This window comes from Rutilus rutilus (genome assembly GCF_951802725.1).
Source record: "Rutilus rutilus genome assembly, chromosome: 16".
In the NCBI taxonomy this organism is placed as follows: Eukaryota; Metazoa; Chordata; class Actinopteri; order Cypriniformes; family Leuciscidae; genus Rutilus; species Rutilus rutilus.
Window position 1 is genome coordinate 31,575,135 of NC_140224.1, and position 19,579 is coordinate 31,594,713.

Here is a 19,579-nt window from a genome sequence, read left to right on the forward strand (position 1 = left end):
TAAACGGAAAAGTTTATCTGTTTATCATTCTCTCCAGGTGGATGGACAGATGGTTGGTCTGCCTGTCACTGTTAGCTCTGGTCAAATCCGCATCTATCACAGTAGTGTGAGGGGTTTTGTTTTGGAAACAAACTTTGGGGTGACCGTGAGAGCTGACTGGCCACACATTGTCCGAGTCACAGCACCGAGCACATACAACGGTACACTTGGGGGTCTGTGTGGGAACTTGAACGGAGACATTGCTGATGAGTTTTACACTCCAGATGCTGTCCTTTTGAATGACACCCAGCTGTTTGCGGACAGCTGGCGTGATGGATCCCTATCAGCCCACTGTGAGGACCCACCTGACATCTGGGAACCAGGACATTATCAGAACAGCAGCCATTTCAATGATCAATGTGGTATCATGGCTATGGATGATGGACCATTTGCTGAGTGCAGCAGAACACTAGATCCTCAGCAACGGATAGCAGATTGCGTTAAGTTTCTGGAGCAGACACAAGGTGCCAGAGAGGCCTTATGTGAGGCTCTGCGAGGTTACACGCTGCTTTGCCAACAGAATGGCATTGCAGTTGAAGAGTGGAGAAGTTTCACCCACTGCGGTAAGCATCTAGTGGTGCACCTGCTCACCTAAAACATGCTCTATTCATGAAGCACCAATGTGCTTAACATTTCTGTCTTTGTTTTTCTGTTATTGTTTTCAACCAGAATCCACCTGTCCAGCAAATACCCATTATGAAGTTTGCGGTACGTCCTGTCCTGCATCCTGCCCCAGCCTCTCGTTTCCATTTCAGTGCACCTTGCAGTGCCAGGAGGGATGCCAATGTAATGATGGAAATGTGTTAAATGGAGATCGCTGTGTGCCCCCCACGGGTTGTGGTTGCCACTACTCTGGGCGTTATCGGCAGGCTGAAGAGAGGTTCTGGCATGGTGAAGAGTGCCAGTTCTTGTGTGTTTGTGATGGAATCACTGGAAATGTCCATTGCACGCCATCATCTTGCAGCGAAGAAGAGGTCTGCCATGTGTTGGGTGGCGAGTACGGCTGCCATCCTCGTCCACATGCTCGTTGCTCTGCTTCGGGTGACCCCCACTACATGTCATTTGATGGATCCTTCTTTGACTTCCAGGGCACATGCCGCTATGTGCTAGCCACAGTCTGTAATGACACTATTGGGCTTCCGCATTTCCAGGTGGATGCAAGGAACGAGGCGTGGCATGGACTCCTGGTGGCGATTACTGTTGAAGTTTTTGTCAATGTGTCTGGGCATCTTGTGCACATGTCACGGGACATGAATGGTCATTCTACCGTTGAGGTAATCAAGCATTGCTCTTTGTAATTTCCCTTGATAGACAAAAACAATGATTAATGACCGGCTTGTGTATGAGGCCATGATCTACAGCAGACATTCTTAGAACACCTTGCTGATATTTTCCTTTCAATCAGGTTGATGGAGAGACCAGAAACCTCCCCATCCTGCTTGATTCTGGTCAGATGTCTGTCTACTCCAGTGGACAGTACATCTTTGTATCAACCGACTTTGGTTTCAGCGTGAGTTATGGTGGATCCTGGGCAGTGAACATCATTGTACCAGCAGAGTACAGTGGGGTTACATGTGGCCTCTGTGGCAACTTCAACGGCCAGAGGAACGATGACTTCATGACGCCTTCAGGTGCTCTCGATCGTTCAGCAGACCAGTTTGGGGCAAGTTGGAAGGTTGAGGACGAGCTGCCATGCAATGATGGGTGTGGAAACAATTGTCCTTTGTGTCAGGATCAGACAACTTCCCGTTCCCTGTGCGACATCATCAGGTCCAGTGAGGGTCCATTTAGCTTCTGTCATGTTTATGTGGATCCTGAAGCCTACTTTAATGACTGTGTTTTCGATGTGTGCCTTTCTGGAAACCGTAATGATGTCCTATGCCGCTCGATCCAAACCTATGCGAGTGCCTGTCAATCTAACAACGCCGTTATCTACCCCTGGAGAGAAAGCACATCCTGTGGTGAGTGAGATAATTTTAGGTTATTTCCATTAGTGTGTGTCATTAGCTTGTATTGTGAACAAATGGTATACATGAGACGTGCTTGAAGCCTATACATTTTGTTTGTTACGTTTCCAGTCATGACCTGCTCAGAGAACAGCCACTATGAGTTGTGTGGCACAGACTGTGGTCACACTTGCGCCAGTAGCATTGATTCTAGTTGTGAGCACACATGCTCAGAGGGATGCTTCTGTGATGATGGATTGGTGAGGAGTGGAGGACACTGTGTACCAGTGGAGCAATGTGGCTGCCTTTATGACGGATTCTACTTTAATGTGAGAATTTAAAAACTCTTTTGACAAAGCTTTATTAGATCTCACCGGATATTGAAAAGCAGAGCCTTGTATGTAGTGTTACTGCTAAAACAACTCTTCAAACATACATGTCCTCCCTTTTTGAAATGTAAAGTTCATCGTTTTGTGGTATGTTTTCATAGGTTGGCGAGCAGTTCTGGGATCTCGAATGTTCTCATCTCTGTGAGTGTTTTGCTCCAAATGATATGCGCTGCTCTGCTTCATCTTGCCGACCGACTATGGAGTGTACAGTCAGAGGTGGACGTCGGGGCTGCTATGGTCAGTGCACATCTGTGATATCGCTCATATTAAGTTTTGTTAATTACATCAGCATTTTCCATTGGGTAGTTGATCACAATCTTTTTCATGGAAACTCCTCTTTACAGAAGAGAGCACCACATATATGACCACCATCAGATCAAGTCTTCCCTCAGGTATGTTTGTAAAAATTTATGTCATGTCATGTAATATGGGATATCAGTGATTATATTTGAGTTTTTTTTACTCATAAATTCTGACGTCTATTTGATCCATTTGGTGCTTGATTTGTTATTTATTATAAAACAATCTGTATAATTCTTTCAAGACAGGTATACCATGAGCTTTAGATTTCTTTTTTTTTTTTTTTACAGTGGTAGAGTATATGGTACTTATAAAGCCATTAGTTGCTGTAATGTCAACTCCTATTTAGTGTTAATTCCGGATAAAGAACTACACTACCCATAATCCTTAAAAGAAAACTCTACAAATCAAAAGATCAAAGCAAACAAATCAGGGTGAAAGAGATGTGCATTGACCGCTCACCCCATGCAGCATTGTGAAATCGAATGCTTCCATTTCCAACTTTTTATATATTTGTGTGTAGATTATTAGTTTTCAACTAATAATGCCCATTAGTTTTCACATACCCTTTTTCAGTCAAAGTTTGTAATGTTGTGATTCGTCTCAGAGAAGTTTGATTTTGTTCAGAAGTCTTTATTGAAGAACTCTTTCCAAACCTTATGGAGAAATTAAATAGAACAAATAATTTGGGGAGTAAGGGTGCAAGGGACGATCATTGTTTTGTCAGATGTCAGAGTTAGCATGTAATGTGGAAAACATCTTTTTTTTCTCTACAGAACAGAGCACCACATACCCAACCACCATTAGATCAAGCATTCCCCCAGGTATTTTTGAAAGAATTTGAAGAAGAAGAAAATGAAGTAATTTGATGTGATATCATTATTATTATTATATATATTTTTTTTTTCATAAATTCCCACAGCTGTGTTTTATCCATTTGGAGCTGGTGACACAGAGAATGATCACTCTGATGATGGGAGTTCATCTGTGATCTACCTTCTGGAACAGTTCATATATTTTGGACAAACATACAGCCGAATATATGTAAGTCAGTCTAAGATGACAGCTTTTTTCATTTGTGATTATGGACTCAATATGGAGGTCACCTGTGAGGAAATTACCATTCATTGCATTCCTTCTGTCTGTTACTAATGACTTCTGAATGCTCAATTTTATTTATTTATTTTATTTAATTTATTATCATTTTTACATGTAAAAACATAATAATTATATCTTAGTCTATTTGCTACTCTTTATTGACCTGCCAGCAGCCATATCACCCTGTAGCCCTAGACTGTTGCCCACTGAAGCTAAGCAGGGTTGAGCCTGGTTAGTACCTGGATGGGAGACCTCCTGAGAAAACCAGTTTGCTGCTGGAAGAGGTGTTAGTGAGGCCAGTAGGGGGTGCTCACCCTGTGGTCTGTGTGGGTCCTAATGCCCCAGTATAGTGACACTATACTGTCAAAAAAAAGCACTGTCCTTTGGATGAGACATTAAACGAGGTCCTGACTCTCTGTGGTCATTAAAAATCCCAGATGTCCTTCGAAAAAGAGTAGGGGTGTAACCCCAGCATCCTGGTCAATTTGCCCATTGGCCTCTATCCATCATGGTCCCCTAATCATCCCCATATATTCTGATTGGCTTCATCACTCTGTTTCCTCTCCACCAATACGCTGGTTTGTATTGGGCGTTCTGGCGCAATATGGCTGCCGTTGCAACATCCAGGTGGATGCTGCACATTGGTGGTTGAGGAGATTCCCCCTTCCACCTTCCAAGAGCTTTGAGTGCTGAGAAAAGCGCTATATAAATGTAACAAATTATTAACTCTTAATTGACCTGTTTCTTTGGTAGTTTGGAGTAAATGTTCAATCATGACTGGATTTTAAAAATATTTTAAAATACAGTGTGTATGAAAAGAAATCTTTATCTCTTTCAGGTCAACAACAATGGACACCTGACTTTTGATGGGCCATTTCACAACTACATTCCATACACATTCCCAGGTTATAGCGGAAGAGATATCATCGCTCCATTCTGGACAGATATTGACAATCGTGGCAATGGTGTCATTTCGCATCGTCAGTACACCTCGGGCAGTGTCCTTACAGAGGCCACACAAAACATTAACCAATACTTCCCTGACCTGAGCTTCTCTGCTACTTGGGTCTTTGTTGCAACATGGGACAGAGTTGCATATTTCCCTCTGTTAGGAACAGTAAGAAACCAATTTTATAAATTCTTTCTGTTCTTGTTCAATGACAAATTTAAGAAATCAAAATGATTGAACATCATGAAGCAAAGTTGCTACACATTACTGGGTATATTTTTTGTGACATTCAGAAAACGTTTTGTTTTTGGTCAGCACTTTATTTTTATTGTTTTCTCTTTTCAGGAAACATCTTTCCAAGTGGTTTTGATTTCAGATGGCCATTTCTCATTTGTTTTAATCAATTATGGAACAATTGCGCCAACTCACCGAAATGTACAGGTGTGCACAACATGGTAAATACAAAATAGAGATCTAGGAGACAATTTAAATAAGATGCTGAAAGCTTTGTCCTAATTTTTCACAGGCTGGTTATGACACCATCAACTCAAGATACCATTTCTCAATTCCTGGATCATTCTCTAATAACATCACATACTTAACATACAGCAGTAATGTAAATATGTCAGGCAGATGGGCCTTCAGAACAGATCATGGATCACGGGGTTGTCAATTTAATGGTAATGTTTTTTTGTTTTGTTTTCTCCCATTGATGTGATCCTAGGCTAAATAAATAATTTGGTATTGGCAGGAATCATTCAGTTACCAATTTAAACAGTATTGTACATTACTGGTGAATCAAGAAGTATTTTATAGAAAAGTTTTTATATATTTATTCCCTAAAAATCCAGTAATTCTGAGTTAAAAGCCTTGTGAAACTGTTATGCTGTAGGTATTCCAGTGCAGCTTGGGGACTATTTCTGGAGTGATGCCACCTGTCAGCAGAGATGTACCTGTACAGGAAGCGGCCTCCAGTGTAGCCAGGAGCCCTGCAGTTATTCCCAAGCCTGCCGTCCAGCTGCCTTCCAATACTCTTGCCAGAACATTCAACGGCAAACCTGTACCATCTCCGGTGACCCTCACTACTATACCTTTGATAATCAGGTTTTTCACTTTCAAGGGACCTGCACTTATGTTCTATCTGAGGTTAGTCTTTTCCTATCTCTATACATTATACAGTATGGCTTTCTGTCTATTGTATAATAGGTATGAATCAGTCTGTAAACCTTGAATATTTTAGGCTTGTGGCGACGGTTTGCCGTACTATCGCATTGAGGGCAAAAATGAGCATCGGGGCAGCACACATGTGTCATGGACACGGATGGTCAGAGTGTTTGTCTATGATGAAGTAATTGAACTGGTCAAAGATCACTATTATGAAGCGAGGGTTAGTATGACTATATTGCTTGAATTTTCAGTTGAATGTGACCACCTATCCATTTTGCTAATATCCTCTATTTCCAAAATTGTCTAGGTTAATGGAAGCTTTGCAGCAACACCCTTTGCCCTCCACAATGGCTCCATCCAGGTCTATCGGTCAGGTTTTTCTTTGGCCATCAGCACAGACTTTGGTCTAGTTGTTTCATATGATGCATACAGCTACGTCCGCATCTCTGTACCTTATGAATACTTTAACGCCACCTGCGGTCTGTGCGGGAACTTTAACCTACGCCCTGAAGATGACTTCCGTTCACCCAGTGGGGAGATCTTGAGCTCAGATATGGACTTTGCCAACAGTTGGAAAGTGCAAAGTGACATAGATCCTGAATGTCATAATGTCAGGTGCACAGGTCTGGCTTGTGCTGTTTGTACTACTGATGAAATGAGTGTTTACAGTGACACCAACCACTGTGGAATCTTAGGTGACGTTGTCGGCCCATTCGCCTCTTGCCACCCTGTGCATGTGCCACAGACCTATATAGAGAACTGTGTCTATGACGTTTGCCTGGGAGGAGGGTACCAGCCCATTCTGTGCCAGGCTCTCAATGTGTATGCTACTCAGTGTCAACAGCAGAGTGTGCACCTTGGGCAGTGGAGACAGCAGGGCTTTTGTGGTAGGCATCTTGTTGAGATGAATGATTTGTCTAAATAAAAGATTACAGGAACTGATTTGTATTCTTTATTTTCTTCCGCCATTCCCAGAGATTCAATGCCCTCAAAAGAGTCATTTTGAGCCTCAAGGAACAGGCTGCCCTGCAACGTGCAGTAATCCATCTGCCCCAATGAACTGTCCCTTGCCCAATCAGGAGAGCTGCATATGTGATCCTGGATACATCCTCAGTGCTGGAGAGTGTGTGCCTGAAGCAAACTGTGGCTGCACCTTCGAGGGCTTCTATTACACTGAAGGACAGTCAGTGGTGTTGGACGGTGACTGTGGGAGACGGTGCGTATGCAGCGGCATGTCAATGATTTGTCATCAGCACCATTGTGGTCCAGCAGAGGTTTGTGGAGTCCATGATGGTGTGAGAGGCTGCAGACCCATTGGTTATGCTACCTGTTCAGTTGAAAACCTAGGGTCATATCATACATTCGATGGACAAAGTTTCATATACCACGGAGCTTGTGGATTGACCCTTGTTAGAGTGATGGGGCCATCCCCCCTACCGCACTTTGTGTTGACAGTGGAGAAAGTACCCAGAGGTCTTCATGACTTTGCCAGGTTCCTGAAGTTTGAGGCAGAAGGAATACAGGTCGCCATTGAAATGGGAGAGGGCAGCAATGTAAAGGTTAGGCAAAAATATCAAGTCACTAAACTTTTTTTTTAGTAAAGAGCATAATTGCATTATTTTCCAAATTCATATGCTAAACGGAAAAGTTTATCTGTTTATCATTCTCTCCAGGTGGATGGACAGATGGTTGGTCTGCCTGTCACTGTTAGCTCTGGTCAAATCCGCATCTATCACAGTAGTGTGAGGGGTTTTGTTTTGGAAACAAACTTTGGGGTGACCGTGAGAGCTGACTGGCCACACATTGTCCGAGTCACAGCACCGAGCACATACAACGGTACACTTGGGGGTCTGTGTGGGAACTTGAACGGAGACATTGCTGATGAGTTTTACACTCCAGATGCTGTCCTTTTGAATGACACCCAGCTGTTTGCGGACAGCTGGCGTGATGGATCCCTATCAGCCCACTGTGAGGACCCACCTGACATCTGGGAACCAGGACATTATCAGAACAGCAGCCATTTCAATGATCAATGTGGTATCATGGCTATGGATGATGGACCATTTGCTGAGTGCAGCAGAACACTAGATCCTCAGCAACGGATAGCAGATTGCGTTAAGTTTCTGGAGCAGACACAAGGTGCCAGAGAGGCCTTATGTGAGGCTCTGCGAGGTTACACGCTGCTTTGCCAACAGAATGGCATTGCAGTTGAAGAGTGGAGAAGTTTCACCCACTGCGGTAAGCATCTAGTGGTGCACCTGCTCACCTAAAACATGCTCTATTCATGAAGCACCAATGTGCTTAACATTTCTGTCTTTGTTTTTCTGTTATTGTTTTCAACCAGAATCCACCTGTCCAGCAAATACCCATTATGAAGTTTGCGGTACGTCCTGTCCTGCATCCTGCCCCAGCCTCTCGTTTCCATTTCAGTGCACCTTGCAGTGCCAGGAGGGATGCCAATGTAATGATGGAAATGTGTTAAATGGAGATCGCTGTGTGCCCCCCACGGGTTGTGGTTGCCACTACTCTGGGCGTTATCGGCAGGCTGGAGAGAGGTTCTGGCATGGTGAAGAGTGCCAGTTCTTGTGTGTTTGTGATGGAATCACTGGAAATGTCCATTGCACGCCATCATCTTGCAGCGAAGAAGAGGTCTGCCATGTGTTGGGTGGCGAGTACGGCTGCCATCCTCGTCCACATGCTCGTTGCTCTGCTTCGGGTGACCCCCACTACATGTCATTTGATGGATCCTTCTTTGACTTCCAGGGCACATGCCGCTATGTGCTAGCCACAGTCTGTAATGACACTATTGGGCTTCCGCATTTCCAGGTGGATGCAAGGAACGAGGCGTGGCATGGACTCCTGGTGGCGATTACTGTTGAAGTTTTTGTCAATGTGTCTGGGCATCTTGTGCACATGTCACGGGACATGAATGGTCATTCTACCGTTGAGGTAATCAAGCATTGCTCTTTGTAATTTCCCTTGATAGACAAAAACAATGATTAATGACCGGCTTGTGTATGAGGCCATGATCTACAGCAGACATTTTTAGAACACCTTGCTGATATTTTCCTTTCAATCAGGTTGATGGAGAGACCAGAAACCTCCCCATCCTGCTTGATTCTGGTCAGATGTCTGTCTACTCCAGTGGACAGTACATCTTTGTATCAACCGACTTTGGTTTCAGCGTGAGTTATGGTGGATCCTGGGCAGTGAACATCATTGTACCAGCAGAGTACAGTGGGGTTACATGTGGCCTCTGTGGCAACTTCAACGGCCAGAGGAACGATGACTTCATGACGCCTTCAGGTGCTCTCGATCGTTCAGCAGACCAGTTTGGGGCAAGTTGGAAGGTTGAGGACGAGCTGCCATGCAATGATGGGTGTGGAAACAATTGTCCTTTGTGTCAGGATCAGACAACTTCCCGTTCCCTGTGCGACATCATCAGGTCCAGTGAGGGTCCATTTAGCTTCTGTCATGTTTATGTGGATCCTGAAGCCTACTTTAATGACTGTGTTTTCGATGTGTGCCTTTCTGGAAACCGTAATGATGTCCTATGCCGCTCGATCCAAACCTATGCGAGTGCCTGTCAATCTAACAACGCCGTTATCTACCCCTGGAGAGAAAGCACATCCTGTGGTGAGTGAGATAATTTTAGGTTATTTCCATTAGTGTGTGTCATTAGCTTGTATTGTGAACAAATGGTATACATGAGACGTGCTTGAAGCCTATACATTTTGTTTGTTACGTTTCCAGTCATGACCTGCTCAGAGAACAGCCACTATGAGTTGTGTGGCACAGACTGTGGTCACACTTGCGCCAGTAGCATTGATTCTAGTTGTGAGCACACATGCTCAGAGGGATGCTTCTGTGATGATGGATTGGTGAGGAGTGGAGGACACTGTGTACCAGTGGAGCAATGTGGCTGCCTTTATGACGGATTCTACTTTAATGTGAGAATTTAAAAACTCTTTTGACAAAGCTTTATTAGATCTCACCGGATATTGAAAAGCAGAGCCTTGTATGTAGTGTTACTGCTAAAACAACTCTTCAAACATACATGTCCTCCCTTTTTGAAATGTAAAGTTCATCGTTTTGTGGTATGTTTTCATAGGTTGGCGAGCAGTTCTGGGATCTCGAATGTTCTCATCTCTGTGAGTGTTTTGCTCCAAATGATATGCGCTGCTCTGCTTCATCTTGCCGACCGACTATGGAGTGTACAGTCAGAGGTGGACGTCGGGGCTGCTATGGTCAGTGCACATCTGTGATATCGCTCATATTAAGTTTTGTTAATTACATCAGCATTTTCCATTGGGTAGTTGATCACAATCTTTTTCATGGAAACTCCTCTTTACAGAAGAGAGCACCACATATATGACCACCATCAGATCAAGTCTTCCCTCAGGTATGTTTGTAAAAATTTATGTCATGTCATGTAATATGGGATATCAGTGATTATATTTGAGTTTTTTTTACTCATAAATTCTGACGTCTATTTGATCCATTTGGTGCTTGATTTGTTATTTATTATAAAACAATCTGTATAATTCTTTCAAGACAGGTATACCATGAGCTTTAGATTTCTTTTTTTTTTTTTTTTACAGTGGTAGAGTATATGGTACTTATAAAGCCATTAGTTGCTGTAATGTCAACTCCTATTTAGTGTTAATTCCGGATAAAGAACTACACTACCCATAATCCTTAAAAGAAAACTCTACAAATCAAAAGATCAAAGCAAACAAATCAGGGTGAAAGAGATGTGCATTGACCGCTCACCCCATGCAGCATTGTGAAATCGAATGCTTCCATTTTCCAACTTTTTATATATTTGTGTGTAGATTATTAGTTTTCAACTAATAATGCCCATTAGTTTTCACATACCCTTTTTCAGTCAAAGTTTGTAATGTTGTGATTCGTCTCAGAGAAGTTTGATTTTGTTCAGAAGTCTTTATTGAAGAACTCTTTCCAAACCTTATGGAGAAATTAAATAGAACAAATAATTTGGGGAGTAAGGGTGCAAGGGACGATCATTGTTTTGTCAGATGTCAGAGTTAGCATGTAATGTGGAAAACATCTTTTTTTTCTCTACAGAACAGAGCACCACATACCCAACCACCATTAGATCAAGCATTCCCCCAGGTATTTTTGAAAGAATTTGAAGAAGAAGAAAATGAAGTAATTTGATGTGATATCATTATTATTATTATATATATATTTTTTTTTCATAAATTCCCACAGCTGTGTTTTATCCATTTGGAGCTGGTGACACAGAGAATGATCACTCTGATGATGGGAGTTCATCTGTGATCTACCTTCTGGAACAGTTCATATATTTTGGACAAACATACAGCCGAATATATGTAAGTCAGTCTAAGATGACAGCTTTTTTCATTTGTGATTATGGACTCAATATGGAGGTCACCTGTGAGGAAATTACCATTCATTGCATTCCTTCTGTCTGTTACTAATGACTTCTGAATGCTCAATTTTATTTATTTATTTTATTTAATTTATTATCATTTTTACATGTAAAAACATAATAATTATATCTTAGTCTATTTGCTACTCTTTATTGACCTGCCAGCAGCCATATCACCCTGTAGCCCTAGACTGTTGCCCACTGAAGCTAAGCAGGGTTGAGCCTGGTTAGTACCTGGATGGGAGACCTCCTGAGAAATCCAGTTTGCTGCTGGAAGAGGTGTTAGTGAGGCCAGTAGGGGGTGCTCACCCTGTGGTCTGTGTGGGTCCTAATGCCCCAGTATAGTGACACTATACTGTCAAAAAAAGCACTGTCCTTTGGATGAGACGTTAAACGAGGTCCTGACTCTCTGTGGTCATTAAAAATCCCAGATGTCCTTCGAAAAAGAGTAGGGGTGTAACCCCAGCATCCTGGTCAATTTGCCCATTGGCCTCTATCCATCATGGTCCCCTAATCATCCCCATATATTCTGATTGGCTTCATCACTCTGTTTCCTCTCCACCAATACGCTGGTTTGTATTGGGCGTTCTGGCGCAATATGGCTGCCGTTGCAACATCCAGGTGGATGCTGCACATTGGTGGTTGAGGAGATTCCCCCTTCCACCTCCCAAGAGCTTTGAGTGCTGAGAAAAGCGCTATATAAATGTAACAAATTATTAACTCTTAATCGACCTGTTTCTTTGGTAGTTTGGAGTAAATGTTCAATCATGACTGGATTTTAAAAATATTTTAAAATACAGTGTGTATGAAAAGAAATCTTTATCTCTTTCAGGTCAACAACAATGGACACCTGACTTTTGATGGGCCATTTCACAACTACATTCCATACACATTCCCAGGTTATAGCGGAAGAGATATCATCGCTCCATTCTGGACAGATATTGACAATCGTGGCAATGGTGTCATTTCGCATCGTCAGTACACCTCTGGCAGTGTCCTTACAGAGGCCACACAAGACATTAACCAATACTTCCCTGACCTGAGCTTCTCTGCTACTTGGGTCTTTGTTGCAACATGGGACAGAGTTGCATATTTCCCTCTGTTAGGAACAGTAAGAAACCAATTTGATAAATTCTTTCTGTTCTTGTTCAATGACAAATTTAAGAAATCAAAATGATTGAACATCATGAAGCAAAGTTGCTACACATTACTGGGTATATTTTTTGTGACATTCAGAAAACGTTTTGTTTTTGGTCAGCACTTTATTTTTATTGTTTTCTCTTTTCAGGAAACATCTTTCCAAGTGGTTTTGATTTCAGATGGCCATTTCTCATTTGTTTTAATCAATTATGGAACAATTGCGCCAACTCACCGAAATGTACAGGTGTGCACAACATGGTAAATACAAAATAGAGATCTAGGAGACAATTTAAATAAGATGCTGAAAGCTTTGTCCTAATTTTTCACAGGCTGGTTATGACACCATCAACTCAAGATACCATTTCTCAATTCCTGGATCATTCTCTAATAACATCACATACTTAACATACAGCAGTAATGTAAATATGTCAGGCAGATGGGCCTTCAGAACAGATCATGGATCACGGGGTTGTCAATTTAATGGTAATGTTTTTTTGTTTTGTTTTCTCCCATTGATGTGATCCTAGGCTAAATAAATAATTTGGTATTGGCAGGAATCATTCAGTTACCAATTTAAACAGTATTGTACATTACTGGTGAATCAAGAAGTCTTTTATAGAAAAGTTTTTATATATTTATTCCCTAAAAATCCAGTAATTCTGAGTTAAAAGCCTTGTGAAACTGTTATGCTGTAGGTATTCCAGTGCAGCTTGGGGACTATTTCTGGAGTGATGCCACCTGTCAGCAGAGATGTACCTGTACAGGAAGCGGCCTCCAGTGTGGCCAGGAGCCCTGCAGTTATTCCCAAGCCTGCCGTCCAGCTGCCTTCCAATACTCTTGCCAGAACATTCAACGGCAAACCTGTACCATCTCCGGTGACCCTCACTACTATACCTTTGATAATCAGGTTTTTCACTTTCAAGGGACCTGCACTTATGTTCTATCTGAGGTTAGTCTTTTCCTATCTCTATACATTATACAGTATGGCTTTCTGTCTATTGTATAATAGGTATGAATCAGTCTGTAAACCTTGAATATTTTAGGCTTGTGGCGACGGTTTGCCGTACTATCGCATTGAGGGCAAAAATGAGCATCGGGGCAGCACACATGTGTCATGGACACGGATGGTCAGAGTGTTTGTCTATGATGAAGTAATTGAACTGGTCAAAGATCACTATTATGAAGCGAGGGTTAGTATGACTATATTGCTTGAATTTTCAGTTGAATGTGACCACCTATCCATTTTGCTAATATCCTCTATTTCCAAAATTGTCTAGGTTAATGGAAGCTTTGCAGCAACACCCTTTGCCCTCCACAATGGCTCCATCCAGGTCTATCGGTCAGGTTTTTCTTTGGCCATCAGCACAGACTTTGGTCTAGTTGTTTCATATGATGCATACAGCTACGTCCGCATCTCTGTACCTTATGAATACTTTAACGCCACCTGCGGTCTGTGCGGGAACTTTAACCTACGCCCTGAAGATGACTTCCGTTCACCCAGTGGGGAGATCTTGAGCTCAGATATGGACTTTGCCAACAGTTGGAAAGTGCAAAGTGACATAGATCCTGAATGTCATAATGTCAGGTGCACAGGTCTGGCTTGTGCTGTTTGTACTACTGATGAAATGAGTGTTTACAGTGACACCAACCACTGTGGAATCTTAGGTGACGTTGTCGGCCCATTCGCCTCTTGCCACCCTGTGCATGTGCCACAGACCTATATAGAGAACTGTGTCTATGACGTTTGCCTGGGAGGAGGGTACCAGCCCATTCTGTGCCAGGCTCTCAATGTGTATGCTACTCAGTGTCAACAGCAGAGTGTGCACCTTGGGCAGTGGAGACAGCAGGGCTTTTGTGGTAGGCATCTTGTTGAGATGAATGATTTGTCTAAATAAAAGATTACAGGAACTGATTTGTATTCTTTATTTTCTTCCGCCATTTCCAGAGATTCAATGCCCTCAAAAGAGTCATTTTGAGCCTCAAGGAACAGGCTGCCCTGCAACGTGCAGTAATCCATCTGCCCCAATGAACTGTCCCTTGCCAAATCAGGAGAGCTGCATATGTGATCCTGGATACATCCTCAGTGCTGGAGAGTGTGTGCCTGAAGCAAACTGTGGCTGCACCTTCGAGGGCTTCTATTACACTGAAGGACAGTCAGTGGTGTTGGACGGTGACTGTGGGAGACGGTGCGTATGCAGCGGCATGTCAATGATTTGTCATCAGCACCATTGTGGTCCAGCAGAGGTTTGTGGAGTCCATGATGGTGTGAGAGGCTGCAGACCCATTGGTTATGCTACCTGTTCAGTTGAAAACCTAGGGTCATATCATACCTTCGATGGACAAAGTTTCATATACCATGGAGCTTGTGGATTGACCCTTGTTAGAGTGATGGGGCCATCCCCCCTACCGCACTTTGTGTTGACAGTGGAGAAAGTACCCATAGGTCTTCATGACTTTGCCAGGTTCCTGAAGTTTGAGGCAGAAGGAATACAGGTCGCCATTGAAATGGGAGAGGGCAGCAATGTAAAGGTTAGGCAAAAATATCAAGTCACTAAACTTTTTTTTTTAGTAAAGAGCATAATTGCATTATTTTCCAAATTCATATGCTAAACGGAAAAGTTTATCTGTTTATCATTCTCTCCAGGTGGATGGACAGATGGTTGGTCTGCCTGTCACTGTTAGCTCTGGTCAAATCCGCATCTATCACAGTAGTGTGAGGGGTTTTGTTTTGGAAACAAACTTTGGGGTGACCGTGAGAGCTGACTGGCCACACATTGTCCGAGTCACAGCACCGAGCACATACAACGGTACACTTGGGGGTCTGTGTGGGAACTTGAACGGAGACATTGCTGATGAGTTTTACACTCCAGATGCTGTCCTTTTGAATGACACCCAGCTGTTTGCGGACAGCTGGCGTGATGGATCCCTATCAGCCCACTGTGAGGACCCACCTGACATCTGGGAACCAGGACATTATCAGAACAGCAGCCATTTCAATGATCAATGTGGTATCATGGCTATGGATGATGGACCATTTGCTGAGTGCAGCAGAACACTAGATCCTCAGCAACGGATAGCAGATTGCGTTAAGTTTCTGGAGCAGACACAAGGTGCCAGAGAGGCCTTATGTGAGGCTCTGCGAGGTTACACGCTGCTTTGCCAACAGAATGGCATTGCAGTTGAAGAGTGGAGAAGTTTCACCCACTGCGGTAAGCATCTAGTGGTGCACCTGCTCACCTAAAACATGCTCTATTCATGAAGCACCAATGTGCTTAACATTTCTGTCTTTGTTTTTCTGTTATTGTTTTCAACCAGAATCCACCTGTCCAGCAAATACCCATTATGAAGTTTGCGGTACGTCCTGTCCTGCATCCTGCCCCAGCCTCTCGTTTCCATTTCAGTGCACCTTGCAGTGCCAGGAGGGATGCCAATGTAATGATGGAAATGTGTTAAATGGAGATCGCTGTGTGCCCCCCACGGGTTGTGGTTGCCACTACTCTGGGCGTTATCGGCAGGCTGAAGAGAGGTTCTGGCATGGTGAAGAGTGCCAGTTCTTGTGTGTTTGTGATGGAATCACTGGAAATGTCCATTGCACGCCATCATCTTGCAGCGAAGAAGAGGTCTGCCATGTGTTGGGTGGCGAGTACGGCTGCCATCCTCGTCCACATGCTCGTTGCTCTGCTTCGGGTGACCCCCACTACATGTCATTTGATGGATCCTTCTTTGACTTCCAGGGCACATGCCGCTATGTGCTAGCCACAGTCTGTAATGACACTATTGGGCTTCCGCATTTCCAGGTGGATGCAAGGAACGAGGCGTGGCATGGACTCCTGGTGGCGATTACTGTTGAAGTTTTTGTCAATGTGTCTGGGCATCTTGTGCACATGTCACGGGACATGAATGGTCATTCTACCGTTGAGGTAATCAAGCATTGCTCTTTGTAATTTCCCTTGATAGACAAAAACAATGATTAATGACCGGCTTGTGTATGAGGCCATGATCTACAGCAGACATTCTTAGAACACCTTGCTGATATTTTCCTTTCAATCAGGTTGATGGAGAGACCAGAAACCTCCCCATCCTGCTTGATTCTGGTCAGATGTCTGTCTACTCCAGTGGACAGTACATCTTTGTATCAACCGACTTTGGTTTCAGCGTGAGTTATGGTGGATCCTGGGCAGTGAACATCATTGTACCAGCAGAGTACAGTGGGGTTACATGTGGCCTCTGTGGCAACTTCAACGGCCAGAGGAACGATGACTTCATGACGCCTTCAGGTGCTCTCGATCGTTCAGCAGACCAGTTTGGGGCAAGTTGGAAGGTTGAGGACGAGCTGCCATGCAATGATGGGTGTGGAAACAATTGTCCTTTGTGTCAGGATCAGACAACTTCCCGTTCCCTGTGCGACATCATCAGGTCCAGTGAGGGTCCATTTAGCTTCTGTCATGTTTATGTGGATCCTGAAGCCTACTTTAATGACTGTGTTTTCGATGTGTGCCTTTCTGGAAACCGTAATGATGTCCTATGCCGCTCGATCCAAACCTATGCGAGTGCCTGTCAATCTAACAACGCCGTTATCTACCCCTGGAGAGAAAGCACATCCTGTGGTGAGTGAGATAATTTTAGGTTATTTCCATTAGTGTGTGTCATTAGCTTGTATTGTGAACAAATGGTATACATGAGACGTGCTTGAAGCCTATACATTTTGTTTGTTACGTTTCCAGTCATGACCTGCTCAGAGAACAGCCACTATGAGTTGTGTGGCACAGACTGTGGTCACACTTGCGCCAGTAGCATTGATTCTAGTTGTGAGCACACATGCTCAGAGGGATGCTTCTGTGATGATGGATTGGTGAGGAGTGGAGGACACTGTGTACCAGTGGAGCAATGTGGCTGCCTTTATGACGGATTCTACTTTAATGTGAGGATTGAAACTCTCTTTTGACAAAGCATTATTAGATCTCACAGGATACTGAAAAGCAAACCCTGTATGTAATGTTCTGTATTACTGCTAAAACAACTCCTCAAACATACTCATGTCCTCTCTTCTGGAAATGTAAAGTTCAACCTTTTGTGGTATGTTTTCATAGGTTGGCGAGCAGTTCTGGGATCTAGAATGTTCTCACCTCTGTGAGTGTTTTGCTCCAAATGATATGCGCTGCTCTGCTTCATCTTGCCGACCGACTATGGAGTGTACAGTCAGAGGTGGACGTCGGGGCTGCTATGGTCAGTGCACATCTGTGATATCGCTCACATTAACTTTTCTGAGTTGCATTATCTTTGCGTTTATTTACCAATAATTTGTCTGCTAGTGCTGTTTTTGTCATTATGAAAAAAATAAAAATAAAAATAGAAAATCACTTTTAGGACCAAGGCCACAGTGGATGATCACTCTTTACTAGGCATAAGTTGGTAAACATTTTATTTTTATTTTATTTTTTCACAGAAGAGAGCACCACACACATGACCACATTCAGATCAAACCTTCCCTCAGGTATTTTCATATACTTGTATTTTCTACGTCTCAGAGGTGGATGCCTTGGTTTAGAGCTCGGTTGAAGATCTTTTTCAAAACTTAATGGAAATAATGAATAGGAAAAGTACCTTGAGAACTAAGGCTGCTGAAAAAGTGGATGATCACTGTTGTGCACTCAAGGCATTGTTTTGTCTTTCCCTTTACAGACGAGAGCACCACACACATGACCACCACTGGATCAAGCCTTCCCTCAGGTATATTTAGAACATTTTGAAGAAAAAAAACAATGAATGCAAAGATGATGTCATGTGAACTGATATCAGTGATTTGATTTATTTATTTTTTCTCATAAATTGCCAAAGGTATGTTTTATCAATTTGGAACTTAATTTTAATTTTAATTTTATTTTTTTTGACCAGTAAAAAAAAGTATTGATGTTGAATGTTTTATTGAAATTATTTCTATTTTTAGGAAGGTGGAAGATGTTATGCAATCAATATGTATTTTATATATACCCCCATTATTGTCACAAATCCTGTGGTTCTCCTCTGTTTGTCAGACCACTGTTCTGAGCTCAACTGCACTGAGGATGAACGCTGTGAAGAGAAACATGGTGTTTATGGCTGTTTCTGCAAGGAGAACCATCACAGATCTCAGCGTGGATCCTTTGGTTGGACTCATTCAGCATTTCAAATATACGTTCATCATTGATTACATTTTTGTTTTTGTTTTTATCACTGTTTTATCACATTCTCTTGAATATTTTTCTCTCTCAGATTTCTCTGAAACCTGTGAAAGCAGCTCTGGCTCCATGTCTCTGTCTCGCTGTCAGCTTTTTGAGGCTGGTTTTCCTTCTGACATCTTACACCTCAATGACCCCAACTGCAGAGGAACAGTCCGGAATGGCAGAGTGGAGTTCTATTTTGACAACAATGACCACATCTGTGGTACAAGTCTTGTGGTAGGAATCATCGCATACATGCTCAAATGATCAAAAGAACAACAAATCCTTTTTACAAGTCTTTTATAAATCTTTAAAAAGTCCCTTAATATACAAATGTTCAAATAATATGTGCCTACAGGCCAATGGCACCCACTTCATCTATGAGAACTTTATTGTGGGAGAGCCAGACACAGCTGGACATCTCATCAGCAGGAAGAGAATTCTGAAGCTTCATTTCAGCTGTGTGTACTTACAAACCCAAACACTCTCGATGGACATCAACCCTCTGGAGAGGTGGGATGCACTAAATTCAGCCAACTTACTGACTAACTATTTAAACCCTTCTTATTTGTAGTTGACACATCTTGTGTAAAATTATTTCAACAGCATTGTGCACAGGATCCTTCCTGCTGGTCAAGGGACATATCGGGTCAGGATGATTCCCTATCAGGATGCTAATTTCACTCGTCCCTTCACTGGTAGTGTGAACGCGGAGCTGGACAAGAATATTTTTGTAGAAGTTCGTGTTGATGGAGTTGACAGCCGTCAGTTTGCCTCAGTGATTGATAAATGTTGGGCTACACCTGTGAATGATCCTCATTACTCTCTCCGCTGGGACCTCATCGTTGGCATGTAAGTCAACTTGTTTGTTTGATAGTTTATCTTCCTTAGCACTTCATTATTTGTATTTTGCCAGAAAATTTTTTAATTCATTA

General features: G+C 42.8%; 1 protein-coding gene across 1 annotated transcript in view; it reads left to right on the forward strand.

The window, feature by feature from the left end:
- LOC311306282 (IgGFc-binding protein-like) overlaps nucleotides 1-19,579 on the forward strand; it is a gene marked incomplete at its 5' end in the record, with an annotated part of 41,626 nt that overhangs the window by 19,644 nt on the left and 2,403 nt on the right. Inside the window, 41 exons of the mRNA XM_084434604.1 lie at nucleotides 38-602; nucleotides 709-1,313; nucleotides 1,445-2,000; nucleotides 2,118-2,314; nucleotides 2,476-2,611; nucleotides 2,719-2,766; nucleotides 3,451-3,498; nucleotides 3,597-3,718; nucleotides 4,611-4,889; nucleotides 5,067-5,162; nucleotides 5,248-5,401; nucleotides 5,614-5,867; nucleotides 5,962-6,108; nucleotides 6,196-6,775; nucleotides 6,864-7,447; nucleotides 7,562-8,126; nucleotides 8,233-8,837; nucleotides 8,969-9,524; nucleotides 9,642-9,838; nucleotides 10,000-10,135; nucleotides 10,243-10,290; nucleotides 10,977-11,024; nucleotides 11,124-11,245; nucleotides 12,137-12,415; nucleotides 12,593-12,688; nucleotides 12,774-12,927; nucleotides 13,140-13,393; nucleotides 13,488-13,634; nucleotides 13,722-14,301; nucleotides 14,390-14,973; nucleotides 15,089-15,653; nucleotides 15,760-16,364; nucleotides 16,496-17,051; nucleotides 17,169-17,365; nucleotides 17,535-17,670; nucleotides 17,891-17,938; nucleotides 18,127-18,174; nucleotides 18,480-18,590; nucleotides 18,697-18,881; nucleotides 19,003-19,157; nucleotides 19,251-19,496. Coding sequence (XP_084290730.1) covers nucleotides 38-602; nucleotides 709-1,313; nucleotides 1,445-2,000; nucleotides 2,118-2,314; nucleotides 2,476-2,611; nucleotides 2,719-2,766; nucleotides 3,451-3,498; nucleotides 3,597-3,718; nucleotides 4,611-4,889; nucleotides 5,067-5,162; nucleotides 5,248-5,401; nucleotides 5,614-5,867; nucleotides 5,962-6,108; nucleotides 6,196-6,775; nucleotides 6,864-7,447; nucleotides 7,562-8,126; nucleotides 8,233-8,837; nucleotides 8,969-9,524; nucleotides 9,642-9,838; nucleotides 10,000-10,135; nucleotides 10,243-10,290; nucleotides 10,977-11,024; nucleotides 11,124-11,245; nucleotides 12,137-12,415; nucleotides 12,593-12,688; nucleotides 12,774-12,927; nucleotides 13,140-13,393; nucleotides 13,488-13,634; nucleotides 13,722-14,301; nucleotides 14,390-14,973; nucleotides 15,089-15,653; nucleotides 15,760-16,364; nucleotides 16,496-17,051; nucleotides 17,169-17,365; nucleotides 17,535-17,670; nucleotides 17,891-17,938; nucleotides 18,127-18,174; nucleotides 18,480-18,590; nucleotides 18,697-18,881; nucleotides 19,003-19,157; nucleotides 19,251-19,496 — 11,594 coding nt within the window. The remainder of the gene's footprint in view (nucleotides 1-37; nucleotides 603-708; nucleotides 1,314-1,444; nucleotides 2,001-2,117; nucleotides 2,315-2,475; nucleotides 2,612-2,718; nucleotides 2,767-3,450; nucleotides 3,499-3,596; nucleotides 3,719-4,610; nucleotides 4,890-5,066; nucleotides 5,163-5,247; nucleotides 5,402-5,613; nucleotides 5,868-5,961; nucleotides 6,109-6,195; nucleotides 6,776-6,863; nucleotides 7,448-7,561; nucleotides 8,127-8,232; nucleotides 8,838-8,968; nucleotides 9,525-9,641; nucleotides 9,839-9,999; nucleotides 10,136-10,242; nucleotides 10,291-10,976; nucleotides 11,025-11,123; nucleotides 11,246-12,136; nucleotides 12,416-12,592; nucleotides 12,689-12,773; nucleotides 12,928-13,139; nucleotides 13,394-13,487; nucleotides 13,635-13,721; nucleotides 14,302-14,389; nucleotides 14,974-15,088; nucleotides 15,654-15,759; nucleotides 16,365-16,495; nucleotides 17,052-17,168; nucleotides 17,366-17,534; nucleotides 17,671-17,890; nucleotides 17,939-18,126; nucleotides 18,175-18,479; nucleotides 18,591-18,696; nucleotides 18,882-19,002; nucleotides 19,158-19,250; nucleotides 19,497-19,579) is intronic.